The 27,694-nt window shown below is 37.3% G+C and overlaps 1 protein-coding gene across 1 annotated transcript in view; it reads right to left on the reverse strand.

The window, feature by feature from the left end:
* Nucleotides 1–27,694, reverse strand: part of LOC150088726 (GPN-loop GTPase 3) — a 135,458-nt gene that overhangs the window by 83,529 nt on the left and 24,235 nt on the right. The window contains exons 2-4 of the mRNA XM_090369629.1: nt 19,954–20,062; nt 7,643–7,730; nt 2,980–3,059 (exon numbers count right to left, since the gene is read on the reverse strand). Of these exons, the coding sequence (XP_090225755.1) occupies nt 2,980–3,059; nt 7,643–7,730; nt 19,954–20,062 (277 nt within the window). The remainder of the gene's footprint in view (nt 1–2,979; nt 3,060–7,642; nt 7,731–19,953; nt 20,063–27,694) is intronic.

The raw sequence follows: 27,694 nt of genomic DNA on the forward strand, positions 1-27,694 counted from the left end.
CTAAAAACCTGTGCTCCTGAACTTACTCCTATTCTTTGCAGCCCTTTTTCACTTTCTTATTCCAAAGGTATTTTTCCTTCTGCTTGGAAATTTGCTCATATCCAGCCAGTTCCTAAAAAGGGTGACAAATCCCTCCCATCCAATTATCGTCGCATTGTAATTACTTCTACTCTTTCTAAAGTAATGGAGAAATCAATTAACCGCCAACTCTTAAACTATCTAGAAACCTTCAGTCTGATCAACGATCGCCAGTATGGATTCCGTCAGTGTCGATCCACTGGTGATATTCTGGCTTATGTTACCCATTTATGGACTAATTCAATGGAAAGGTTCGGTGAAACACAAGTAGTTGCTATTGACATATCAAAGGCTTTCGATTGTGTTTGGCATAAAGGTCTTCTAAACAAGCTTCCATCTTATGATTTGCCAACTGTTTTTAATAATTGGTTATCCAGTTTTCTCTCTGATTGCTCACTGAGGGTGATGGTACATGGCTCTCTGTCTTCTAACTTCTCCACTAATGCTGGTGTCCCCCAAGGTTCAGTTCTTTCCCCCCCACTCTTTTCCTCTTGTACATTAATGACCTTCTTCCATTGACTGGAAATCCTATCCATAGTTTTGCCGATGATAGCACATTGCATTCCACTTTCCATTTTGAAATCTTGCCCTGCTCAATCGGCTTCAACTTCTTGAAAATCTGCCACCAATTCCTTAAATGCCGATCTTCAGGCAATTCTCCAGTGGGGCAAAGACAACTTAGTTGATTTCAACCCTTCTAAAACTCAGCCTTGTCTTATATCTCGCAAAAAGGATTTTTCTGCTCCTATGCTTATCTTTGGTGACACTCCGATATCTAGGCAAAATGATATATCTCTTTTGGGGATTTCCCTGACTTCTAATCTCTCTTGGCACAAGCACATTACAAATATTGCTTCCTCTCCATCTAAAAAACTTGGTTTTCTCTTTCGCTCTCGGCGTTACGTTTTCTTCCAAACAGCTGCTCACTCTGTATAAATCGCAAATCCGCCCTGCCATGGAATATTGTTCCCACATCTGGGGTGGTACCCCGAAAACCTCTCTCAGGCTTCTTGATTCCATTCAGAAGAGGGCAGTTAGGTTAATTAATGATTCATCTCTAACAGAGTCTCTCGCTGTCTCATAGACCTACTGTTTCTGCTGCATTCCTCTTCTACAGATACTTCCATGGGCAGTGTTCTTCTGAATTGGCTTCTATAATTCCTGCTCTCTCTTTCAAAACAGTCCAAACATGCCGCCACCAGCCAACATCCATTTACTGTCCAACTTCAGTAGCTGGGTGAGGAAAGTGTAATACTTTGCAATATCATAAAATTTTCTGTTATTTACAAATGTGACTTAAGTGATCCAGAGCAAAAATTAATTGCATAATTTAACATTATATGCTCCTCTCGCATTGATCTCAATTGCATAGTACATTCGAATTAATACTGATCGAGATCAGTGAGCAGTACCATACAGTACCGTGAGAATTTCTTAAATTTTAGCCAGGTGGTCAGTTAAATTCACCAGGCAGTGCACCCATTTAATAGGTCCTGGGGAGAACACTTAAGTTTTAAGCTGGTTAGCATCATAATACACAGCCATTTCTGAATAAACAGAAAATTTTAAGGTGGCATCGTTTTAGGTTATATCTCATATTGTGAATACCTTCACAACGAGTTGCCATGATATTGCACTACTTCGAATAAGTAACGCTTCACCTAAGGAGAAGACTTATACTTCATAACTGTTATACTTCAGAGTTATACTTCATAACTGTTTTTGCCATCATTGCATCACTTGGGTACCTACCCACTCACTGACGAAGGGCCAAATAGCCCTGAAACAGTGCTGTCTGGGTGGTGGTACCTATCTGAGAATAAGTAATACTAGTCTTCTCCTTAGGTGAAGCGTTACTTATTCGAAGTAGTGCAATATCATGGCAACTCGTTGTGAAGGTATTCACAATATGAGATATAACCTAAAACGATGCCACCTTAAAATTTTCTGTTTATTCAGAAATGGCTGTGTATTATGATGCTAAGCACTTTATATACATAGTCTAAATTTGTTCGCAGCTTGAGGCTCTAGCCCTAAATGTGCCTTAGTCTAAATACATCATACACCATCAGGCATCTCTCATATTGTGGAGTTATACTTCATAACTGTTTTTGCCATCATTGCATCACTTGGGTACCTACCCACTCACTGACGAAGGGCCAAATAGCCCTGAAACAGTGCTGTCTGGGTGGTGGTACCTATCTGAGAATAAGTAACACTAGTCTTCTCCTTAGGTGAAGCGTTACTTATTCGAAGTAGTGCAATATCATGGCAACTCGTTGTGAAGGTATTCACAATATGAGATATAACCTAAAACGATGCCACCTTAAAATTTTCTGTTTATTCAGAAATGGCTGTGTATTATGATGCTAAGCACTTTATATACATAGTCTAAATTTGTTCGCAGCTTGAGGCTCTAGCCCTAAATGCGCCTTAGTTTTAAGCTGGTTTACATGTCTACAGCTGGTAAAACCAACCTTTCCATTTGTAACCTCTGGAGGAAACTAATTCAAGTTTTGAAAAGAACATGAAAAAGTATTTTCTGTGACAGCAAGTTTCGAATCCAAATCCTTTTCACAAACTCATGGAAAGTAGCTAGTTCACTATAACACAAAGGATAAATGGAGAAGATTTTCCTGTTTGAAGGCTCTAAAGTGAGGACTAATTATTTCTGATTATTATCATATTATTTGGCTACCGATGAAATGAGATTTGACTGTATCGTCTTTTTTATTATATTTGCAAGAGTAAAGTATATTTTACACAAAGTATCTTTGTGTTAACTATTTATACATATAATAATTTATATATTACAAATAATATGTAAATTATTACACTGATCACATAAATATGATATTTTCAAGTAGCAAAAATGCATCATTAAAAATAAAAAGTTGTTACCTGGGCAATCAAAGAGCACATAATCATCATCATCATCTCCCAGTTGGTCCTTCAGCCAGTCACTGTTCTCTGTCAAATATCTTCATGAAGTTAAAAAAAAATAATAAATAAATAAATAAAAAATAAAGAAAAAATAATCTTTATATATCTGAAAATATGCATATACGATATTTTTAATTTGTCCCATAACATAAAATTCTCTATTGGTACATTTAATCATCTTTTGTTCTTTAAAATAAGTTGATACAGACTTAGTTAATATGTAATTAATTAGCCTTAACCCACAGCAATTATTGGCAAACAAATCTGTTCATTCTTTTACATAAAGTAAGTTATGTCAGATACATTAGGGGATCCAAGAATTCAAGAGTAACAATTTTGTAACTGTAAACTTTTATGGTTTGGTTAAATAACAATGTGCTGGCCAAGGACTAAAGTTTTGGGTTCAAACCACCTCACAACTGGAAGGAAATCTGCTTAGGTCCCACTCCCCAACACCTTTACTGCTTTCCCTTTTCATTTTTATCCTTCCGAGAAAAGAATGCCTGAAGCAATATTTTGAGCCAACATGACCAATCACACTTTCTGTCAAGTTTTAGCAACGTGAGTCATGAAAGGAGAGTAGGAGTCTGTAGGCCTAATGACTCTGAGTACAACAAACAACCGTACAAAGAAATAGTTGGCCAGTAAATCAGAATGTCTTATAATGGGCAATTTTAACTTTCCAGATATTGACAGGAACTTGTGAGAGTGACCAGCCCACAAGTTCCTGTCAATATCTGGAAAGTTAAAATTTATATTTCTTTATAGAAAAGAAATAAATAAATATTTCTTTCTTTTAAATAAAGAAAGATATAAATAGAAAGTTAATATTTCTTAGTCGGTATGAAAAGCTTAGTAGCTTCCATGATTAATTCCATGAATGCTTCCCATTTAGAATTTGCTGTTGATAATGTCATGAGTTGGTCCCACTGCATAGAATTTAAAGACTGTCTGAGACCACTATAGTCACCTTTATAAAAACAAAAACCCATCCTTTTTCCCCCTGCTGGTAGTTACATGTTTAAGTAAATCCCACATCAATATGCTGTGATCACGGCCATCTATTGGTTTCTTTATCTGCATGTTCCTGTCATTATGCATGAATAATCACTGCTGATAATCAGATCAAGAGTATTACTTCCTCTGGCTGCATGCTTGAGAGGCAACCAGAGGAAGTAATACTCTTGATCTGATTATCAGCAGGGATTATTCATGCATAATGACAGGAACATGCAGATAAAGAAACCAATAGATGGCCGTGATCACAGCATATTGATGTGGGATTTACTTAAACATGTAACTACCAGCAGGGGGAAAAAGGATGGGTTTTTGTTTTTATAAAGGTGACTATAGTGGTCTCAGACAGTCTTTAAATTCTATGCAGTGGGACCAACTCATGACATTATCAACAGCAAATTCTAAATGGGAAGCATTCATGGAATTAATCATGGAAGCTACTAAGCTTTTCATACCGACTAAGAAATACTAATACAAAAGTTGGGCAAATGGGCTGAGAGGTGGGAACTGAAGTTTAATATTGACAAATAAAAAGTACTGCATGTGAGTAGCAGTAACCCCAGAGAAATGGGGTTACTGCTATGGAGTTAAGGCAAAGAATAATTTTGATATCATATATTTGGATCTCAGAAAGGCTTTTGATACCGTTGCACATGGAAGACTACTGCTGCACAAACTGGAGCAGTGTGGCACTGGAAGCAAATTGCTGCTATGGATAAAGGGATGGTTGAGTGGGAGAAGACAGAGTGGTAATCACTGGACAATGCTCTTCATGGACTAATGTTATTAGTGGAGTCCCCCAAGTTTCAGTGTTAGGTCCATTGTTGTTCATTCTCATCAGTATCATTAATATTCATTAATGATACTGATGATGGTATATCAGGCTTAATGTTCAAGTTTTCAGACGATACGAAGGTCGCAGGGTTGTTAATGACACTAATGACAGTACGCTGCTGCAACAGGATCTAGAAAAGTTGAGCAGATGGGCTGCGAGGTGGCAACTGAAGTTTAACATTGACAAATGTAAAGTACTACATACCAGAGTAATGTATCAACTGTGTGGTACTGCACTCACTGGTAGAGAGTGAAAAGGACTTGGGGATAATTCTGCAGGCAGTTATGAAGTTTTCTGAGTAGTGCAGACGGTCTGCAAGAGTAGCTCATGGTGTCTTGTAAATGACATACAGGAATTTTTCTAGCAGGGATAAGGAGGTGATTATCCCCTTGTATAAGGCAATGGTCAGGCCAAACCTTGAGTACTGTATACAGTACTCAAGGAGGCCTCATTTTAAGAAGGATGTAGAGCTGTTGGAATGAGTACAGAGAAGGGCAACAAGTTTGGTGAATGGAACAAAGGGTTGCTCTTACGAAGAAAGGCTTAAGTTTTGCAAATTACAGTATCTGTGGACCAGGCACCTGCGAGGTGATCTGATTGAGATGTATAAAGCCTTGAATGGTTTGAGCATGCTCAATGCCTCTTTCTCAAAATAATCACTTTAGAGGACATAAATTCAAATTGAGGAAAGACAGTTGTAGGATGGATGTGCAGAAGTTTGCCTTTAGCTAGTGGGTGGTTGATTGCTGGAATAAACTTCCATCTGTCATTGTAGAAGTTGATAGCTTAAACAGATTCAAGGGAGATCTAGACAAACATCTGGAGTGAGTGGATGGGTGAAATAAGAAGTTTTTTTTGGCTGATGCTATATGCTTGCTTTCTTGCATCATGTGCCTTTGCTAATACTAACAGAGATTAATGCTAAAAGAAATGTACTAATTTTGTGGTACTACACTGAGGGTAGTGGAGAATAAAAAAAACCTGGGGGTAATTGTGCAGTCAGATATGGTTTTCTGAGCAGTGCAGACAGGCTGAGCAGGTTATGGGGTCTTGTCATATACAGGAATTTTGCTAGAATGGATAAGGGTGTGATTATCCCTTTGTATAAGGCAATGGTCAGGCCACACCTTGAGGACTGTGTACAGGTCTGGAAGCCACATTTTAGGAAGGATATAGAGTTGCTAGAACAAGTAGAGAGACGGGCAACAAAGGGGTGCTCTTACCAAGAAAGGCTTAAGTTCTGCAAATTGCAGTGTCTGGAGACGGCACCAGTGAAGTGATCTGATTGAGGTGTATAAGGCCTTGAATGGTTTTGAACAAGCTCAATGCTGATGGGATTCTTCCTCTTGCTCAGATTTCCATCTCAAATTGAGGAAATACAACTGTAGAATAGATGCATGGAAATTTTCCTTTGTTAGTTTAAATAAATTCAAGGAAGAACTGGGCAAACTTTTGGAGTATATGGATGGATGAAATGGGAAGGGAGGTCTTTTTTTTTTTTTTTTTGTGACTGATGCTGTATAAGCTTGCTTTCTTGCATCATATGACTCTACTAATGCTAATACTGTTCAAGTATTAGGACTAAATGGATGTCAGATGCACTAATGAGACTTTTTTTTTTTTTTTTTTTTGGTTAGTTGTTGGTGCATCGGCTTCTGTGGCCATATTGCACCTCCCAAGGTTTTTTGCATTTTCTACTCTGATCCAAGCCCGAGGCGGGATTCGAACCCGCTACCTTTGGGTTGCCAGGCAGGCACTTTACCCACCCGGCTAGCCTGGTCAGCAATGAGACTTGTGGCAGAGAAGAAAAATTATCAGGCAACACAGACACCTACGGGAGATAAAAACTAGTCTGTAATCGAGTCACAAAGGAGGTTGGTCAAGTGAAGGCAGATTATGAGAAATCTTTGGCAAAGGATGCAAAAATAGTCCAGAGGTGATTTGTACTATCGTAGTAACCTATACACCAAAAGAATAACAGATTTAGATGATGAAAATTAATATACCAGTTTTGTCATATTATTAGACATAGGGTGCAAGGAAGCCTGAGACAGTCAAAAAAAATTTGAGTTACCCTGAGAGAGAGGGGGGGAGGGGAGTAGTAGTCAGAAGTAGAAGGAAATTACCAAGAAAGAGAAGAATGATGATATCCAGCTCAAGACCCTGGGTATGCCAAGCCCATCCTCACCAGATAACATAGATTTTGCCAATTGAACTTTTTTATTCTTCAAAAGACTACGCAATTGTTGCAGCAGAACTATGCCTACACATTACATATCACTAAAGGATTCATTCTACTGCTCCTGATAATGCACGTTTGTCCTTCAAAAACATGTGTCAACTACATTTCCACACGGCAGCTATGAATGGTACTATTCCAAAAGTACTGTAGTTAAGTGACTGTAGATTTCTACTAAATCAACGATGCTCTTCAACTTCACATGTGACTCTTTTTCGTGATGTCTATCATAGTTATAACTTCCAAAGGATGCGACCAGGTCACTGCAATCTAGCATACTGAAAATGGCCCAGAGGCCTTTCCTACATACTCCATCTCTCCTATACTTGAAGTTTCAAATTTCTGAGCTTTACGTAACTATCGAATTAAGTAAAGTTTGAGGAAAACTTGATCACGATGTGTAAATATATTCTAATCTACATTCTAGAGGATACTGGATGGAATAGGTGGCTTACTAAAGAAAGAAATTCTTATTAATTTCAAAAACAAAATATCTCCAGAGAATTAATTTACAAGGAAGAGTATCTTACTCCATACAAAACATGAGACCTCCATTTGGACCTAGATGCAAATCTTCATCTTCCATAGCATCACTAAGATGAATCAATTCTCTAATATCTAGAAATGAAAAACAATCATTCAGTCATACAAGATTACCCAATACTTTTTTTACTATTTTTTAAATATACATCTTAAACATCATCCAATTAAGTGAATAACAAGGGTAAAATTCTGACATGCCAACAATTAAACTTCTGTGAAAACTATGAAATCATTAAATCTTAAAAAAAAAAAAAAAAAATCTTTTAATTAATGAAGTACCACACGTTCATTGTTTGGCTAGAATAGAAATTTATTTTTTATGGAAAAATAAATTTGAATGTTTATTTGAATGTTTGACAAAAACTGTCAGACATCATTCCACACATGAAATCCTCTCATGCAAAAAACACATTCATCCAATCACAGGATGTTGTTTAAAAGAACAAGCCTATCCTCCGTCCATCCAGGCACTTTCTGTAACAGTTCTCTGCTGACAGGTCCTGGAAATAATGCAGTTTCCAAAGTCCCACATCAGTACTTTAATTAAAATCTTCTGTGCAACATGATACTTCATTCCAGTTTTCTGCACATATTACCTCAGATATTTTTAGAGTTCATGAATGTTTCATCAATTGCCTAAACATTTTCTGCAGATGAGGATGGCCTTTCACATTACTTAGCATCACTGTTGTTGTTATTTGGTTTTTAGGAGCATTAGCAACTAAGGCCATATTGTTCCGGGGATATGCGGTGGTCATTCCCTGACCTTTCCATATCCACCATATTTGGTGGTCACGGGCTCGAACCTCGGTCTAATCAAGAAACGTGTGCTACGCACTGCCACTCCTGCCCACGGAGGCGCCTCTTAGCATCACTGACAGATCCAATGGTTCTGTTACATTATTTAATGGTTTGTGGATCCCACATATCGTGTTGCCACATTCTGCACAGCTACCATGAAAAATCATACTTCAGACTTGGCAAAAATTCAGGCTCTATCATTTATACTCAGTTTATTCAACATTCTTTATCTGGAATGAAAGTGAAAAGGAAAAGTTAGCACTGCATTAAATGGCATACAATCCTCTACCTAAATATTGCTTAGCACTAACTCCTCCACTTTCTTCTGAATCCATAAGAGGGTGTGCACAATATCCTATCTATCAATCAAGTAATACCTTTCAAAATAGGGAGTGACTTTCCAATCACCTTGAATGATGAACTGTTGGAGTGGACCAGTAAAATGCTGAATTATGGAAGTCCAAATATGAGGTACATTTCTCACAAATTCGAATTATTATTCAATGGCACTGGAGCTTATTGTTCAATACCAGTAAATATGTCTGCAGATAAATAAACAATAGATCCATATTGTTTATTTGTCTGCAGAAGTGTGAGTTAATCGAATGCATTTCTCACTATTGCATTGTTCCTTTGAATTGGCACTAACTCCTCAACTTTCTTCTGAATCCCTTCACCACTGAACTTCAATTTCTTCTAAAACCTTTGCACAAAAGTGCACTACAGACTCATTAACCACTGAAATGGCTATGATATTTACAAATTTTTTAAAATTCTTATCTGAAACATTCACTAGAAGATAGGCTTAATAGGAATTTCTTATCAAGGGATGGTGTTAAAAGAAATATTTAGAGTTCCATGTTGGCTCACTGGGAAATGTGTTTTGAAATGAAATCACGATAAAATCTGCATAACAAAATTTATTTATTTAAAAATTAAAATTGCCTTCAAAGCATTTTCAATTCTGGCTACCAATTTTATAAGGAACATAAAACCATTTTCACAAAATGCTTCGAGTTGAACTTTTTTGTGATAAAACTACTGATTATGATTTCATAAAAAAAATAAATTGACATTGGCATACGTGAAGAAATGTACAAAATATCATTAATTTTATTTACATGACTGATTTTAAAAATGACTTCATACCTTTAAAATTATTTGGCAAGCAATTAACATTAGTAGTGACAAATGATGCAAGGAAGCAAGATTCAGCATTGGCCAGAAAAAAAAAACAACAATTTCCATTTCACCTATCCATTCCCTCCAACAGTTTGTCTAGTTCTTCCTTGAATTTATTTAAGCTATCAACTTCCACAACAGATTAAGTTTGTTCCAGCAATCAACCACCTGCTGGCTAAAGGCAAACTTCCACACATCCATTCTGCAACCATCCTTCCTCAATTTGAGTTATTATTATTATTACTAGCCACATAGTGCAAGGAAGCCTGAGGCTTATGCTACACCAGCTAAAAAAAATTTCCAAGTTACCCTGAGACAGAGAGAGATGTTGTTGTTGTTGTTTGTTTGGTTTTTAGGAGCATTAGCAACTAAGGCCATATTGCTCCGGGATATGCGGTGGTCATTTTCTGACCTTTCCGCATCCTCCGTATTTGGTGGTGACGGGCTCGAACCCCGGTCTAATCAAGAAGCGTGTGCTGCGCACTGCTGCTCCTTCCCACCTGGCTACGGAGGCGCCCGACAGAGAGAGAGAAATAGAAGGGAATCATCAAGAAAGAGAAAAATGATGATATTTGTGCCCCCTCATGTGCATAGTCTAAGCAAGATGAAGAATCCCATCACCATTCAGCTCGCTCAATCCATTCAAAGCCTTAAATCAGATGGAAAGAGGAAATAGCGAATGGGGCGAGATTTGTGGATGAGTAAGTTCTGTAAAGTCAGTCTCCCAAAGCAGCAGCAACAGCATGTGACCTGTGCATTGGTGCGTTGTTGTGAAAAAGCAGCACACTTCTGGAAAGTTTTCCACTGCGTTTTTCCTTTATGACATCCCTTAGGTTGTACAGTAGGAATGCATATGACTCCTCAGTGACTGTCTACTTGTGTTCCAAGCAGTGTTTGTACAAAATTTCCTCAGCATCCCAAAAAAATGGTGGATTTAATCTTGCCAGCTGAAGGTTGTGTCCAATTTTTTTTAGATGGAGAGAACCCTTGTGCTTCCATTGCATTGATTCTTGGTTGGTCCAAGGATCCCAGTGATGCACCCATGTTTCAACACCAGTAACAATTATGGAGATGAAAGTTTCAGGATCCCTTCCATAAAGCTCTAAATTCTCCTCATAACACCATACCCTGATTTGCTTCTGTACAGGGGTCAGAAAGCTGGGGAGCCAACTTGCACTGACCTCAATCATCCCCAAATGTTCAAAGAAGATGGTTATAACTGTTCCCTCAGATGTTATATTCCTTAGAGATTTGGGACACCTCTAAATATCTGTCATTCAGCACAAGAGTTTCCACAGCTTGGCACATTTCTGGAGTGGTCATTGTCACAGGCCTTCCTGGACGTTGATCATTTTTGATGGACTCTTATCCCACTTGAATTGTTTTGACCAGAATTTCACCTGGTACTCTGAAGGTGTACTGTTGCCATACACAGCCACCATCCTTTCATAAATGGCCTTTGGCCCATTTCCTTCTTTGGTGAGGAACTTAATGACTGAACGATGCTCCAATTTCAGGAAATCCATAATTTGATACATGTCTTCCTTCTTTCTGTTACAGCAGCACAACCTAAAAACATAGTGGGATCAAAATTAGCATGATTCAAATTCAGATATGTAGGAATGTGATAAATCATGAATCATTGAAATATAACTATGAGAAGTACCTTCCTTATGTAGGTAATTTCTTGAATGCCCCTCACATATGCATGTTAAACTAACAGGTCTGTAATTACTCTTGTCACCCTTTGATCCCCCCTTTGTGAACTGGGAATATATATATAACTATCTTCAACTATACCTTGAAGAATATTTCTTAGTTGGTAGGAAAATACTAGTAGCTTCTATGATTAATTCCTTGAATGCTTCCCATTTAGAATTTGCTGATGGTAACATCAACAAATTCAGCAGGGAGGTGGGAACAAGAGTACCTCCATGCGGGCAAAGTTTTTATGGCTCCAGGTAATAGAGAAACTTATCTTAAATTTTTGCTGCTTTATTGACTTAAAATGGCATATTAATTTATTTTCAAGAAGTAGCTTTATATCCTAGTTGGGTTACTTAGTTTATTTTGAACTTAGATAGAGATTTTGTAGGTTATTACTTAATATCTGTAAGGGTATCCAATCCAAGTGTTGGACAAGATTTTGCAGCTCCGGCGAACGCTAAGTTTTTAATTATATTTAGCTGTTTTATTGACTTAATTGTTATATTAAATTATTTTCTATGAGTCGCTTATAGTATTAGTCAGGCTCCTTGGTTTATTTTGAATTTAGATAGTGATTTTGAAAGTTAATACTTAGTGTCCATAGATTTACTGTTCGTAACCTGCTGCCATCATAATATGATACAACATATATCCCAAACTAGATAGCGTAAGGTTTAATGTAAAACTAGATAGCAAAACACATAGCACTGTATTAGAAATCTGTTAGTTTAGTTTAGTATAGTATTATCAATTAACCAGTAAAATTTATTAATCTTATTAAATTTCATTGTCAATTAAATTGTATTTAAACGGAATCATGATCCAGACAAGAGCAGCAAAGCAATGCTCACAGATTAGCCAGAGTGCTGTGGCTCGGGAAAGAACCAAAGGAAGCGATTCTCCAAAGCATCACAGTCTAAAAAAATGTGCGAAAGATGAAATGTTTGCGGACTTGTCTAGAACAGGACATGATCTAACCAAGGACGATTTCTTTGTGTGTGTGTGTGTGTGTGCTAGGTGCAGAGACAGTGAGGAAATTAGGTGCCAACTCAGCATTCTGATGGGCATCTATTAGGGCTTACAATACCGGTCAAAATCTTAATACCGGTATTTCTGTATTTTTAATTTATGAAACCGGGATACTGGTATTCCAAAAACAAACATTTTTCTCAATAAATTTTGATGACAATTAGGTGCAATAAAGTAAAGAAAAAAACAAGTACTGTAATTACTTGAATTCATGTTTTAAATAAACTTTTATTGCAATAATAAATATTCTGAAAAAAAAAAAAAAAAAAATCATTAAAATACAGTTATTCTAAAAACAAAAAAAATACATATTGTTACTGCAAAGTTTAGTTATGTTTAAGCATCCACACTACCTGTCCAAATAAATTGAGCTCTTAAGAAACATAAGCAATCAATAGTATGATCATTTAAAATGGATCTAATTTTAGTACATAAAGTATTTGATTAGCGGCAGAAAATGCCCTTTCGGATTCTATTCTGGTACTATTGTACTCAGATAATCGTAGACAATATCAGTCCATATTTTCTCAGCTTTGAACTTTTTTTTTATCAAAAATAGTTAAAAGTATTTCATTAATTTCCGACTCAAGTTCATCTTTTAAAATCTCATTGGAGTCAGATTCTTATTTTGGAAAGAATTTGCAGAACACTGATGTTCTGTTCCATGTTGGTCTTCCATGGTTGAATTATTTTCATCATTTTCTGAAGGAGAAAGGCATTTTATTAAGCAAAGTATAATTTTCACTATAATAGCTTTACTGAGTCTGGGAGAGAGCAAAGAGTAGGAATAAAGAAGAAAGCAAAGACTGCAGTTAAGGAATTCTTCACATATATAAATGCAAAGAACAGAAGGCCAAATCAGATTGGACCCTTATGTAATGGACGTGGGATAGTATTAGATACCACAGCTGAAGTTGCAGATGAACTCAACAGTTACTTTGCATCGATACTTACATAAAAAAAATCCTTTGTCAATGAGATATTATGGAAGTGAAGTTGAAAAAAATGTAATTCATGATGTTGAAATTTCAAATGATTATTTAATGAGAGCTTTCGCACCTACAGGTAAGTAAGGCACCAGTGGTTGATGCCATATACCCTATAATCTTAAAGGAGGCAGCAAGTGAGTGCATTGAACCATTAAGGCTAGTTATGAGAGCATCACTGGACTCAGGAGAGATTCTGTTGGATTGGTGTAAATTGGAATATAAAGGCGGTTCTAGGAGTGTAACGGGAAATTACCGACCGACCAGTCTAACTTCAGAAGTAGGGTAAATCATGGAGGCAATGATCGAGGGTGGAATTCAGGATCATTTAGATGGAAATGGAATTCTGCAGGATACACAGCATGGTTTTGTAAAGGAAAAATCATGTTTAAGAAATCTGGTTAGCCATTTTGACAGGGTCACTCAAGAGCTGGACTTTGGGAATAATTTCGACAATGTTCATTTGGATTTCAGCAAAGCCTTTGACTCGGTCCCACATGAGTGATTACTTTATAAGTTGGAGCAGACTGGAATCATATGGAAAATCCTTAGATGGATAGCACGATGTCTTGAGGGCACCAAGCAGAGGGTTCTGATAAATGGTTATTCCTCAGATTGGGTTAGTGTAAGAAGGGGGTTCCCCAAGGATCAGTATTGGGACCACTGTTATTTTTGATTATTTTAAATGACATCTATGAAGGGATGGCAGGCGTGAAGTCTAAACTTGCAGATGATTTAACGATGATCAGCAGAGTAGTTTATGATTACCGCCAAGCAGAGCTTCTTCAGAGTGACCTAGATAGACTTCCAGGACTGTCAGAAAAGTGGCAGCTATGCTTTAATTCAGCAAAATGCAAGGTCTTACACTTGGGGAACAGCAACCCCAAAATAACTTATACACTTGGTGGAGTTGAACTAAAGTCAGTAGTGGAGGAATGGGACTTGGAAGTTAAGATACGGTCAGACATGAAGTTTTCTAAGAATTATGGATAGGTTGCAACGTTGCATGGTGTCCTATCGATGATTTATCGAACATTTGCTAGTAGAGATAACAATGTCATAATCACATAAAGGTGATGTTATAACCTTTATGTGATTAAATTATAAACAATTATTTTTTTTTTTAAATTAGTACCGAAAAAAATACCGTTTTTATAGGTACTAATTTAACGACAGAGCAAACTCCTGTGGATCAGGCAACACAGCTGCAATCTCCAAGGCAGAATGCACTGGTCCCACAGGAACTAGTTATTGGTGGTGACTCTATTGTCAGGGAGACAAGGGAGTATATTATGTAAAAAGGATAGGTGGAACAGGATCAGGGTATGCCTGACAGGGGCAAAATTTGATGAAGTTGTAGAGCAGATATCTTTTAAGGGCACAAAAGGTGATATTGTTGTACACGTTAGCACTAATGACCTTATGAGTAAGAGATCTGTAGATTTATGTAACAAGTACAGGCCAATATTGAAAAAACGTTGAGCTAGGGCTGAATTTGAAAGTGTCGGAAATTCTGTCCAGACACGATAGGAGGACGTATATGATAAGAGCCTTGTCAATCAATTCGGCCCTGGAGAGGCTGTGCAAGGATCATGGGGTAGAATTTTTTCAGCATGGTCTGTGCTTGCTAACAGGAGAGACTGCTTCTACAGGGATGGGATACACTTAAATAGAAATTGTGCAAGAATATTTGCTGATGCTATTGAGGCAGTGCTAGGTGGGATGAAAAACTGCTAGCTTATTATTATTATTAGCCATATGGTGCAAGGAAGCCTGAGGCTTATGCTGCACCAGCCAAAAAAAATTCACGTTACCCTGAGAGAGAGAGAGAGAGAGAGAGAGAGAGAGAGAGAGAGAGAGAGAGAGAAAGAGAGTTAGAAGTAGAAGGGAAACACCAAGAAAGAGAAGACTGATGATATCTAGCTCAGAACTGACATTCACTGACAAAAAATTAACAGTAGCCGCAGGCATAGGCGAAAGAGATTCTTGCACTGCTTCTATTGTAGCGAGCAGCAGCCTAGAGAGAAAGTTGCTAGGGACTTCAAGAGCTGCTGGCAGTCATCATGGAACAAATAAATACATGGGCTGTGTTAGGGTGACTAAGAGTAAGAACAGCTGCATGTATACTTGCATGTAAACCAATGCTAGAAGTATAGTAAATAAATTTGATGTGCTGATCAAGGCATCAAAGGCAGATATTGTTGGGATAGCAGAGCTTAGTTAACAAACACAAAATCCAAGGAAGTGCATCAAGTTGACGTGGGTGGACAGTGCAATGTTGAGTCAGTAACATAAACACTGGGAAAGGGAAAATGAGAGTAGGAGTGTGTTATAGGCCTGATGACTCTGATGAATACAACAAATAATTGTGCAAGGAAATAGAGTGGGCCTGTAAATCAGAATGTCTTGTAATGGGGGATTTTAACTTTCCAGATATTGACTGGAAGTTGTGGGTTGGTCACTTGCGCGGTAGCAAGACTTTTGTGGATTTATTGGAGGATTGTTTTCTACAGCAACATGTTCGAGGGGCAACCAGAGGGTGTAATACTCTTGGTCTGATTATAATCAGATCAAGAGTATTACAACCTCTGGTTGCCCCTGATAATTATCAGCAGTGATGACACATGCATTAGGAATTTGTAGATAAAGGAACCACTATATGACAGTGATCACAGTCTACTGATGTGTGATTTATTTAGAGATGTAACTACCATCAAGGGTAAAGGGAAGGGTTTTCATAAAGGTGACTACCATGGTCTCAGGCAGTTTTTGAATTCTATACAGTGGGATCAACTGATGATGTTAAAAACAGTGAATTCTAAATAGGAGGCCTTCAGGGAATCTTGGACACTACTAGGCTTTTCATACAAACTAAGAAATACTGTTCAAGGTTTAGTCCTAAATGGAACTAATGAGGCTCATGGCAGAGAAGAAAAATGCATGGGATGCATATAAATTAGCATGTGACACAGAAGCCTATGGCAGATATAAGCTAGTCTGTAATCAAGTCACAAAGGAGGTTAGGTAAGCAAAGGCTGATTATGAGAAATCCTTGGCAAAGGATGCAAAGACTTCTTTACTTATGTAAACTCTAGAAGGAAGGGGATGAATCAGATTGGTCCACGATGTTAGTGATTCAACAGTTGATCCTGCTCAGATTGCTGACAAACTGAATGAGTATTTTGGATCTACATTCACACATGAGGAATTCTGTAAGGAAGGGGAGGACAGAAGTTTACTAAACACTAACAGGGAGCTAAATGATTTTGTAATAACAGAGAGCAAAGTGGAGGAAAAATTGAAGTTAAACATAAAAAAGCACCTGAAAAGATGGAATCTATCCAGTTATATTGAAGGAGGCAGCGAGGGAAGTTAGCAATCCCTTAGCCATAATTATGAGAGCATCCATAGAGTCAGGGGAAGTCCCCATGGACTGGAGATGTGCAAATCTATCCCCAATTCACAAGGGAGTTCAAAGGGTGACACAAATAATTATAGACCTGTTAGTTTAACTTCTGTTCCATGGAAAATAATGGAGTCACTGGTTAAAGAAGTGATGCAGGATCACCTAGACAAGGCTGCAGTAATAGTTCAGACACAGTGGGTTTGTTATGGGGAAGTCTTGTCTGACCAATTTGACTGGATACTATGATATGGTCACAAAGGAACTGGATGCAAAAAATAATTTTGATATCATATACATGGATTTCAGGAAAGCTTTTGATACTGTTGCACATGGAATACTGCTGTACAGATTGGAGCGGTCTGGAATAAAGGGCAAGTTGCTACAATGGATAAAGGGATGGTTGAGTGGGAGACAGCAGAGAGTGGTAATAAATGGACACTGCTCTATGTGTACTAATGTTATTAGTGGAGTCCCCACAGTTCAGTGCTGGGCCCATTGTTGTTTTGTGTATTTATTAATGATATTGATGAAAGTATATCAGGCTTAATGTCCAAGTCTGCAGATGATACAAAGGTAGGCAGAGTTTTAATGATGATAGTAAAGACAGTATGCTACTGCAACAGGATCTAGAAAAATTAGGTAGATGAGCTGAGAAGTGGCAACTGAAGTTTAATATTGACAAATACTAAGTACTACTTATGGGTAGCAGTAATCCAAGAGAAATGTACCAACGGAGGTGGAGAATTAAAGTCTTGGGAGTAATTGTGCAGTCGGATATGAAGTTCTCTGAGCAGTGCAGACAGGCGGCCAGAGCACTGGCCGCCTGTCTGCACTCCCCTCTAAATATCACTGTCTCCCCTCTAAATATCATGGAGTTTTGTAAATGGTATATAGGAATTTTTCTAGCAGAGACAAGGAGGTGATTATCCCTTTGTATAAGGCAATGGTCAGCCCACACCTTGTGTACAGGTCTGGAGACCTCATTTTATCAAGGATGTAGAGTTTCTAGAACAAGCATAGAGAAGGGCAACATGATTGGTGAGAGGAACAAAGGGGTTCTCTTATCAGGAGATGCTTAAATTCTGTCAGTTGCAGCATCCGGAGACTAGGCACCTGCAAGGTGATCTGATTAAGGTGTACAAGGCCTTGAATGTTTTGAGCAGGTTCAATGCTGATGGGATATTTCCACCTGAGTGCTGAGATTAAGAACCTGAGGAGGCACAGATACAAATTGAGGAAAGACAGTTGTAGAATAGATGTGCAGAAGTTTGCCTTTAGCCAGAAGGTTGTTGATTGCTGGAACAGACTCCCATCTGTTGTTGTGGAAGTTGATAGCTTAAATAAATTTAAGGCTGAACTAGACAAACATTTGGAGTGACCGGATGGGTGAAATGGGAAGGTTTTTTTTTTTTTTTCTTTTGGTTGATGCTCTATCAGCTTGCTTTCTTGCATCATATGCCACAACTAATCATTAAGCTTCAGGACCAAATTCTTCATCCCTTTTATCTGATTGACACAACGTCTCTGAATCACACTGTATAGAATTTAAAACTGTCTGAAATCACTGGTCACCTTAATGACAGGAAAACCCTTCCCTTTACCCTTGGTGGTAATTAAATCTTTAGGTAAATCCCAAATTAATATATTGTAATCACTGGCAACATCTAGTGGTTCTTTTATCTGCAGATTCTCGATGGATGAATAATCACTGCTCATAATCAGATCAAGAATATTATTCCCTCTTGTTACCTCCTAACAGTGCTGTAGTAGAAAACAGTCACCCAATAAATCCACAGTCTTGTTAGTCTGAGTGATCAACCCACAAATTCTGGTCAGAATCTGGAAAGTTAAAATCTCCCATTATAAGACATTCTGATTTGCTGGCCCACTATTTCTCTGTACAGCTGTTCATTGTACTCAGGGGCTCACATCTGGTGAGTTTGGGCTTGGCACACCCAGGATCCTGAGCTGGATATCATCATCCTTCTCTTTCTTGGTGATTCCCTTCTACTTCTCTCTCAGGAATTTTTTTTCTTTCTTTTTTTGGCTGGTGCAGCATAAGCCTCAGTCTTCCTTGCACCATATAGCTAATAATAATAAATAATAATAACACACTCCTACTCTAAATTTTTCTTTCCCAGTGCTTATGTCGCACCAAACTGACTCATCATTGCCCTGGCCACTCATGTCAACTGGATGCACTACCTTAGATTTTATGTGCTTCTTAACCAAGAGCATAACCTTCCTCCTATCCAGTCTGTCCTTTCTGCATACATTGTACTCCCCACATTCAAATTCTGCATCCCTTTTATCTGATTGACACAACGACTCTGAAATCCCAACGTCTGCATTTCATTTCTTGAACATAACATCAAATTTACCAAATATATTTACTATACTCCTAGCATTGGTGTGTATACAAGTATACATGCACCTGTTTTTACTCTTACCCTAAACAGCCCATGTGTTTACTTTTTTATGATGACACCCAGCACCTTGCTTTCAAGGCTGCTGCTCATTCCAATAGAAACTGTGCAAGAATCATTTTCACATTTGCCTGTGGCTATTGTTAATCTATTAGCTTGTGTATTTCCTATGTCAAGGTAGCAGTTTTCTGACCCATCTAACATAGCCTTGACAGCATCAAGAAATATTCTTGCACACTCTTTCTATTTAAGCATATTCCATCCCTATAGAAGCAGTATTTCCTGTAAACAAGCACAGCCAATGCTGAGAAAAATTCTACCCCATGAGCCTTGCGCAACCTCTCAAGGGCCAAACTGATTGACAAGGCTCATTTCCTTGTATCACGTCTGGACAGAATTGCAGACACTTTCAAATTTAACCCCGACTCGCAATTCTTTTCCAACATTGCCCTGTATTTGTTAAGTCTGCAAATCTTCTACTCCTAATGTCATTAGTGCTAACATGTACAACAATATCACTTTATGTGCCCTTAAAAGATGATATCTACTCTACAATATTAAATACTGGACTGTTTTTTGTTACACTCCAGTACTCCTGGATGGATAAACCTTTCGAATAAGAACACACAACAGCAGAATTTTGGAATAACCCACCGATTCGTTTCAGGACTACATAATCATTACAGACAACAAATTATCCTTCTTTTAGTATAATCAACATTAACTGAAACAAGTTACTGTATACTTTTAAGGTTACTTGCCTATTGTAACATCATAGTCAAACCTTTCGGCTGCAGGATCTAAATTGACTATACTCATGTGACGACCTACTGTTTCACAGTGCTTGGCTATTGTACTGCAGTAAGTTGACTAAATATGAAAAAAATGAATTACTTTCAAGGTTTTAATAAAAATATTCTTATATTTAATGTTAAACAGCTTAATTTCTATGTAATTAGGGTGGGAGAAAAATTTATACATATGAATATAAAAAGGAGATCTCATCTTGTAACGATCAGGACTTGACAAATCCAGTTGCCCAGTCACCAACTAAGAAATCTGGCCTGGTGACTAGTATTTTGCAAGCCAATCTAGTAGTTGGAGGTTGAACTAAATTCTTTATTTTGCAATTGCTGTTGTTTGTATCTTGCCAAAAACTGGCATGACTTTCCAAATGGCAAAATGTGCAGGTACAGTAATAAATACATTTGAGTTGACCATGTTCTACCCCATACTATATTTAGTGGTTATATGGACCACTAAATACAGCAATGTTCTTGTATCTTGTAAACTTCTTTTACCCTGCACATCCATCCTGAAGTATAAACAGAAAATTTATTAAAGATACAGTAAAGTGATCTCTTAATATTGACTATTGGTAGCATTTATCTACTGTTATTTGATCAGAATTAGAAAGAAATAAACATTCAAAGACTGTTCATTTGTAAAAACATTATACTCTCTACTTGTGAACATACACAACAGTCATAAGATGAGCATTAATAACTCAGGGAGTGACGCAGAAATTTATCATCTCTTGCAAATTTTCAATTTCACTTCTTTCAGAAGTGACATTTATATGAATTTGACACCAACAATCGGGGTAAACACAAGTATTTTCACTGTGTTATGTGACTTGAAGAGAAGAGCTTTCTGTGTAATGGTTGTTCTGGAAGATATTTTTTAGAATAGCCACACTCCCTCCACTCAAACCTGGTGGCTAACCTTCACAGATGGAGCCTAAATCTTTAAAAAATTTGTCAAGGCCTGGAATTGATATTTCCATATAACTTGTAAGAAAAAAACCTAAACAAAATTTTATATACAGTAAAAACTATTGTCCAGTGCAATCTGCAATGTATAAGAGGATGCTTACTATATACAGAATTTTATTTAGAGTTTAAAAGTCTGTTAAATATTGTATACAGAATTTTGTTTTGGAGTTAAAAAGTTGGTTAAAGTAGGGAATCATAAAAAGCTTTTATTTTTATTATTACACATAACATAACACATAATTAACTTATAGTAAAAATGAATATAAATGACTTTGTTTGGAGCATTTCAATCTGCCAATTTCATGTTCATTATAGATAATTAGATCACTTACTAGTTTTAATCCATATTACAGACCCTAATGCAAACAGCAAGAAATTTAATTTCTTAAAAAAGTACAATGCAATCAATATAATGCCTAAGAAAATTTCAACCAGTATTCCAAGGGAAAAGCTGCATACATGAATAAACTTTGTATGTAGCTACTTAAAAGATCCCTCTTTCTCACTACTGATACTAGTGGTATATGTTTGTTTGTTTGTTATTTGGTTTTTTAAAAGCATTAGCAACTAAGGCCATATTGCTCCAGAATATGCGGTGGTCATTCCCTAACCTTTCTGCATCCTCCGTATTTGGTGGTGACGGGCTCAAACCCCGGTCTAATCAAGAAGCGTGTGCTACGCACTGCTGCTCCTTCCCACCTGGCTACGGAGGCACCTTTAGTGGTATATGAAGCACAGGAAAACTGTCATTTTCCCGCAGTTAAAAAGCTGGACACCACTGTTTCTAAAGCACTAATGAAAGTAATGTCATGCATCACATGGCATTTTTATCAAATATACACAGAAATCGGCTGTACAGGGTGCCCACAAACCTTTACATAACTAAAATGTTATTGGACTAATAGGATACACAATACAAATTTGAAAAAACAAGTGATAGAGGATATCTTCAAGTTTTTATTCACCAACTGGAAGATGCACATGCTGTAGTAGTTGCAGAATAATCATAAAACTGTTATCACAGAGAAATTTACCAACAAAATTCTAAGCTTGTAGTTTTGTTGTCAGTCAGCACCTGTAATAGCCATAACTTGCATGGTTTCATCCTAGGATGGCATTGTAACATGTTATACATTGTTGATTTTGATATGTTAAGCTCACGACTGACACACCATATGGATTTCAATTGGGTTTGGTTAAACTTCTTTGAGCCAGCCCAACTCTGCCCTCAATGACTTTTGGTTGGCCATCATTTCTGCTAGAATGATTGCATAAATAGGCATCTTTCATGAATTTTCCATACTACTGCAGAACTATGGGGGCACTCGGTGCTTTCTTTTTAAACTGTATTCAATACTTGTGCATAACAGTGATGGCAGACTGCAGCTCATGGAACCAAAGTACATGCTGTGCATTCTTGGATTTGGTAAATTCTACCATGACCCCAGGGGCTCACATATGGTGAGTATGAGCTTGGCACACCCAGGGTCTTGAGCTGGATATCAGCATTCTTCTCTTTCTTGGTGAGTCTTTTCTACTCTCTCTCTCTCTCTCTCTCTCTCTCTCTCTCTCTCTCTCTCTCTCTCTCTCTCTCTCTCTCTCTCTCTCTCTCTCAGGGTAACTTGGAAATTTTTTTTTTTTTGCTGGTGCAGCATAAGTCTCGGGCTTCCTTGCACCATATGGCTAATAATAATAATACAGTTTTGCAATTATGCTGCCGTCTACATAGTGCATTGTTCTGGTTGGTGAATAAAAATTTGAAGATATCCCCAATCACCTGGAAATAGTTTCAGATTTTTATCATGTACCACCACTTTGCTTAATGGAGGCTTGAAGTGGTGAAACCCATGTTTAGTCTCTAGAACAAAGTTTCCGGCATCCCCCTCCCCCCATACTTCTCCTTCAACCCATGCACGGTACTAAGTACTATAGGTTTTGATACCTTTCGTGTTTGGGATTTTCATAAAAAAAAAAAAAGTACCCTATTCACATAATAATGTTTTAGTTCTGAAAGGAGGATTGTGTTAGTAGAAAATCCTTATGGGATACTAGTCAAAATTATTTATGCAGTCTTTTGGTAGAGTTTTTTTTTTTTTTTTTAATTTTAGAAAGCTGAAACAGCATTTCTCACTTTGGCAATTTTATTGCCTTGCTACATGATGTGCAACAGTAGAATTACGTTAGATAGCCCAAATAATTGTAAATATTCCTTATCAGCAGTGGTGAGCATATTAATGACATTGTGCCATCTGCTCTGTGAGTAATATAGTCATCACAAGTCTAAGTAGTATTACCGTAATGACTTTGAACTTCATCTGCCTTCACTGCAAATGCCCAGTGACCACCGAAAATGTGCATGTGTGTCAATTATCCATGAGTGTCCCACCTAGGAAGGTTGAAAATACCAAAATGATACCTATTAAAGTGTCTGCATCCATATTAGAGTGTGTCCATTTTGGAGAGGTCAACTAGCACAATTTCTAATACTTCTGGGCTAGGACCCAAGCTTGAGAGTCCACAACAAGAAGTGTGTTCCTTTAGAGAAACATCTGTTAAGAGAGGTTTCACTGTATTATTATTTATTTTATTTTGATTTATTTTCACTTATTCAAATAATTGAATTATTTTCACTTTATACATATACAGATATCCATTTAAATAAAATCAGTTTTTTTTTTTTTTTTTTTTTTTTATAAGCATCACATCATTGATTGAATCATGCTGTTGTTCAATATAACACAGCTGCAACCATTTTCATTTTTGGGGTTGCTGCAAGATAAATTTTTGGCTCTGGAATTGAGCCAATCTCTTCTTTTTCGTATTTAGCTTTATATGTTTCTGTCATGGCCTATGATTTCTGCATCATCAAACAAATTGTCGCTGAATCCATTGTTATACATCTTCTTGCTCTAAATCTTCAGAAACTTCAATTTGCTTGAAATCCATTAATAAATCATGTTTGTTATTTCCTTGTAGTTTGGGACTTTCATTAGCACAGTCAACCTCGGACCAAAGTTTTCTCCAAGATTTAGTAAATGTTGATTATTGATTCTATAAGACATATATTCATGTTTTCTATTTTTTTTATCAAAATTGAACTCAAAAACATTTGCCTATATTGTCTCTTTAGACATTCTAGAACCCCTTTATATGCAGATTGGATCAAGGATGTATGTTTGTGGAGTAAGAACACAGCACTTATGTTCCCTTCTTTAAGTTCCTCATAAATGGGATGTGAAGGAGCATTATCCAGAAAAAGAGAACAGACTTTTCAGGTAAATTTATTTTCATAAAGTGTTTCTTTACAAAAGTACAAATCTGTGGGGGGGGGGGGTAATTCTTTGAAAGAATAATGCAGAGTCCCATGCTGATTTTTGTGCAGTAGTAAACTGATAAATATGAACAGTTTATATTTTTAAAAGCTCTAGAATTAGCTGATTTACCAACAACAAAAAGTAGCAATTTGTGAGTTCCAGTTGAACTGCTGTTTTTTTTTTTTTTTTTTGGTAGTTGTTGGCACATCGGCTTCTGTGGCCATAATGCACCTCCCAAGGTTTTTGCAATACTTTGATCCAAGCCCGAGGCGGGATTCGAACCCGCGATCTTTGGGTTGCCAGGGTTGAACTGCTGTTGGAGACTATTATGGTTCTCTCTTTGGATTTTTGTATATCCCGGTGCCACAGGCTCCACTGTTGTTTGCCATCATTTTTATAAGTAACAACTTACAATTTAGATCTCTTTTGCCCATATTGTAGGGTTGTTCTCCAATCATTTCAGGCTCTCAGCCAACCTGGCAGCATCTTTGCAGAACCTGACAGGTTCCTCTCCAAAATAACAGCTACATATTAATTGTTTATGCAATGCTAATGACTGAAAATTTTCATCAAACTTTCATTTGAACAATTTGGAGGTGAACAATTATCGTTAATTGGAATTATATGTACAAAGAACCCATCGTCTGTTGAGAGTATTTACTAATTTTGTCTTTCATTCAAGATTTCGGTTTGGTTTCAGCGTAAGTAATGAAAACAAAAGTAACACATGACAGTTGCCATGCCCAATTTGTCTACTACCGATATTACTCTTTGTTTTATATTTAAAGAGGGAGCATTGGTTAATCAGGTGAGTCAGTTAAGTGGAGGTTGATTAAGAGGGCTTCTGCCATATGAGTGAATACAATAAAATGTTATCTTAAAGTCCTTTAATTGAATGAATTCTCGCACGTTCAGGTAGTTTGCTACCACCTACACATGTGAGAATTCAATGTGTAATAATTTTCGGAATATTTTAAAAAATATCAACATTCCAACAATCCCAGCATTCCAAAAATTCAGATATAATGGTTGAACATTAAAAGTTTGGAATTCATTGCTAAAAGCAAACACTTACTTTTGTGCTGAGATGTAAATCAGAACAAATCTTAAAAGTTTATTCATATACATAAACTAACATCAACAGTGAAAAACAAAACTGTGTGCTAAGTCTACAAAAAAAAAGATAGTCTGACCATCAAGACTATTAAACATTTTTCTGACATCCTTCTGTTGGAAGACCACAGGAGGTAATGAGTGGAGTGTATCTGGTATGGTAGAAGATAATTTACCAAAATTAACAATACAAAAGTTAGAAGATAAGTAGGAAGCTAGTAAGTTGGCTTTGTCTCTAAATGAGGATGCAATAGGTTCATTAGGTCATAACAGAAATTATAGCAAATCAGAACAAACAGCTTTGGCAAGAGAGAATTCTCTACTAACATTTGGACAAGCAAGTTTTTCACTTGCAACCTATTCAAAATCAAGTCTCAATTAATAACTGTTTTACATTTGTTGTTAGCTTCAATGCAAGCAGAAGACAAAACTGGAGATTTGGATATAAACCAACTGCATTTATTGGAAAACCAGAATTTAGATAAAGGATGAGATTATACGGAGTAATACATAATAAAGGATTTCATCATACACAGAAGAGTAATTTTATTGTTACTGAGTAAATTTAAAACAGTAATTCAACCAGGAAGATTGTAGCATTTTGCATTCTTGTAAATCCAAATGACATGAGGCTGAGAATGATACTGTGTGTGTGTGTGTATGTGTGTGTGTGTGTGTGTGTGTGTGTGTGTGTGTGTGTGTGTGTGTGTGTGTGTGTGTGACCACTAAAGAAGAGATCAACACCACTCAATTATGATCTGAGATGTCGATTAACATTTATTCTATACTTTGAAGGGTTGTTGGTGAGGTAAAGATCCAGGGTGTTTTGTATGCAGTTAGAATTGTCTGGTATTCCAGCAAGTAAATGAATTCTGTTGTGTAAGGTCATCAGTAATTACAAAAGCTTCAATATCTCAACCAGCTGGGTCTGTATAATAACTAGAAAAATGAAGTTAAAGTGGAGCTGTGAACATTAAAATTCCTAAGGGAATTACTGTAATTCGGTGTTAGGAAAAGTTAGATTGAAGAAAGTAGAATTTCAAGGAAACCAAGTCAAAAAGTTTTGAGTGATTAACAGTTGAGAGAACAATAGAGGAAACAGTTGAATTTGACAGAATGGGTCAGAGAAATGGGCCAGGAGATCAAAAGGAGGGGATTCCAGATGGAGAAGCCTCTGACAAAGAATATCAGAACAAATATGTGCAAAAGTACTGATTATAGTAGGCACTTATGCACATTAGCAGAGGCATATGATGCAAGAAAGCAAGCTTATGCAGCATCAGCAAAAAAAAAAAAAAAAAAAAAAAATTCCACTTCACCCCTCTGATCGTTCAAAATATCTGTCCAGCTGAGCCTTAAATTTATTTAGGCTATCAACTTCGACAACAAGGGATGGAAGTCTGTTCCAGCAACCAACTACCCGCTGGCTAAAGGCAAATTTCCGCACATCTATCCTACATCTGCCTTTCCTCAATTTGAATTTATGCCCTCTCAGGTGATTATTCTGAGCAAGAGAAAGAATCCCATCAGCATTGAGCATGCTCAAACCATTCAACGCTTTATACACCTCTATCAGATCACCTCGCCGGTGCCTGGTCTCCAGACACCGTAATTTGCAAAACTTAAGCCTTTCTTTGTAAGAACCCCTTTGTTCCATTCACTAATCTTGTTGCTCTTCTCTGTACACATTCCAGCAGCTCTACATCCTTCTTGAAATAAGGCCTCCAGACCTGTATACAGTACGCAAGGTGTGGCCTGACCATTGCCTTATACAAGGGAATAATCACCTCCTTATCCCTGCTAGCAAAATTCCTGAATATCATTGACAAGACACCATGAGCTACTCTTGCAGCCCATCTGCACTGCTCAGAGAACTTCATATCTGCCTGCACAATTACCCCCAGGTCCTTTTCATTCTCTACCACTGTCAGTGTAATACCATAGAGTTGATACGTTGCTCTGGGGTTGCTGTTTCCCATATGTAGTACTTTACATTTGTCAATGTTAAACTTCATTTGCCACCTCTCAGCCCATCTGCTCAACCTTTCCAGATCCTGTTGTAGCAACATAGCGTCAGTAGTGTCCTTAACAACCCTGCCAACCTTCGTATCATCTGCAAATTTGGACATTAAGCTTGATATACCATCATCAATATCATTTATAAATACAGAAAACAATAATGGACCCAATACTGAACCCTGAGGGACTCCACTAATAACATTAGTCGACGATGAGCAGTGTCCATTGATTACCACTCTCTGTCTTCTCCCCCTCAACCACCCCTTTATCCATAGCAGCAA

Source organism: Mastigoproctus giganteus, chromosome 3 (assembly GCF_048544385.1).
Source record: "Mastigoproctus giganteus isolate SK-2022 chromosome 3, ASM4854438v1, whole genome shotgun sequence".
NCBI classification, from domain to species: Eukaryota; Metazoa; Arthropoda; class Arachnida; order Uropygi; family Thelyphonidae; genus Mastigoproctus; species Mastigoproctus giganteus.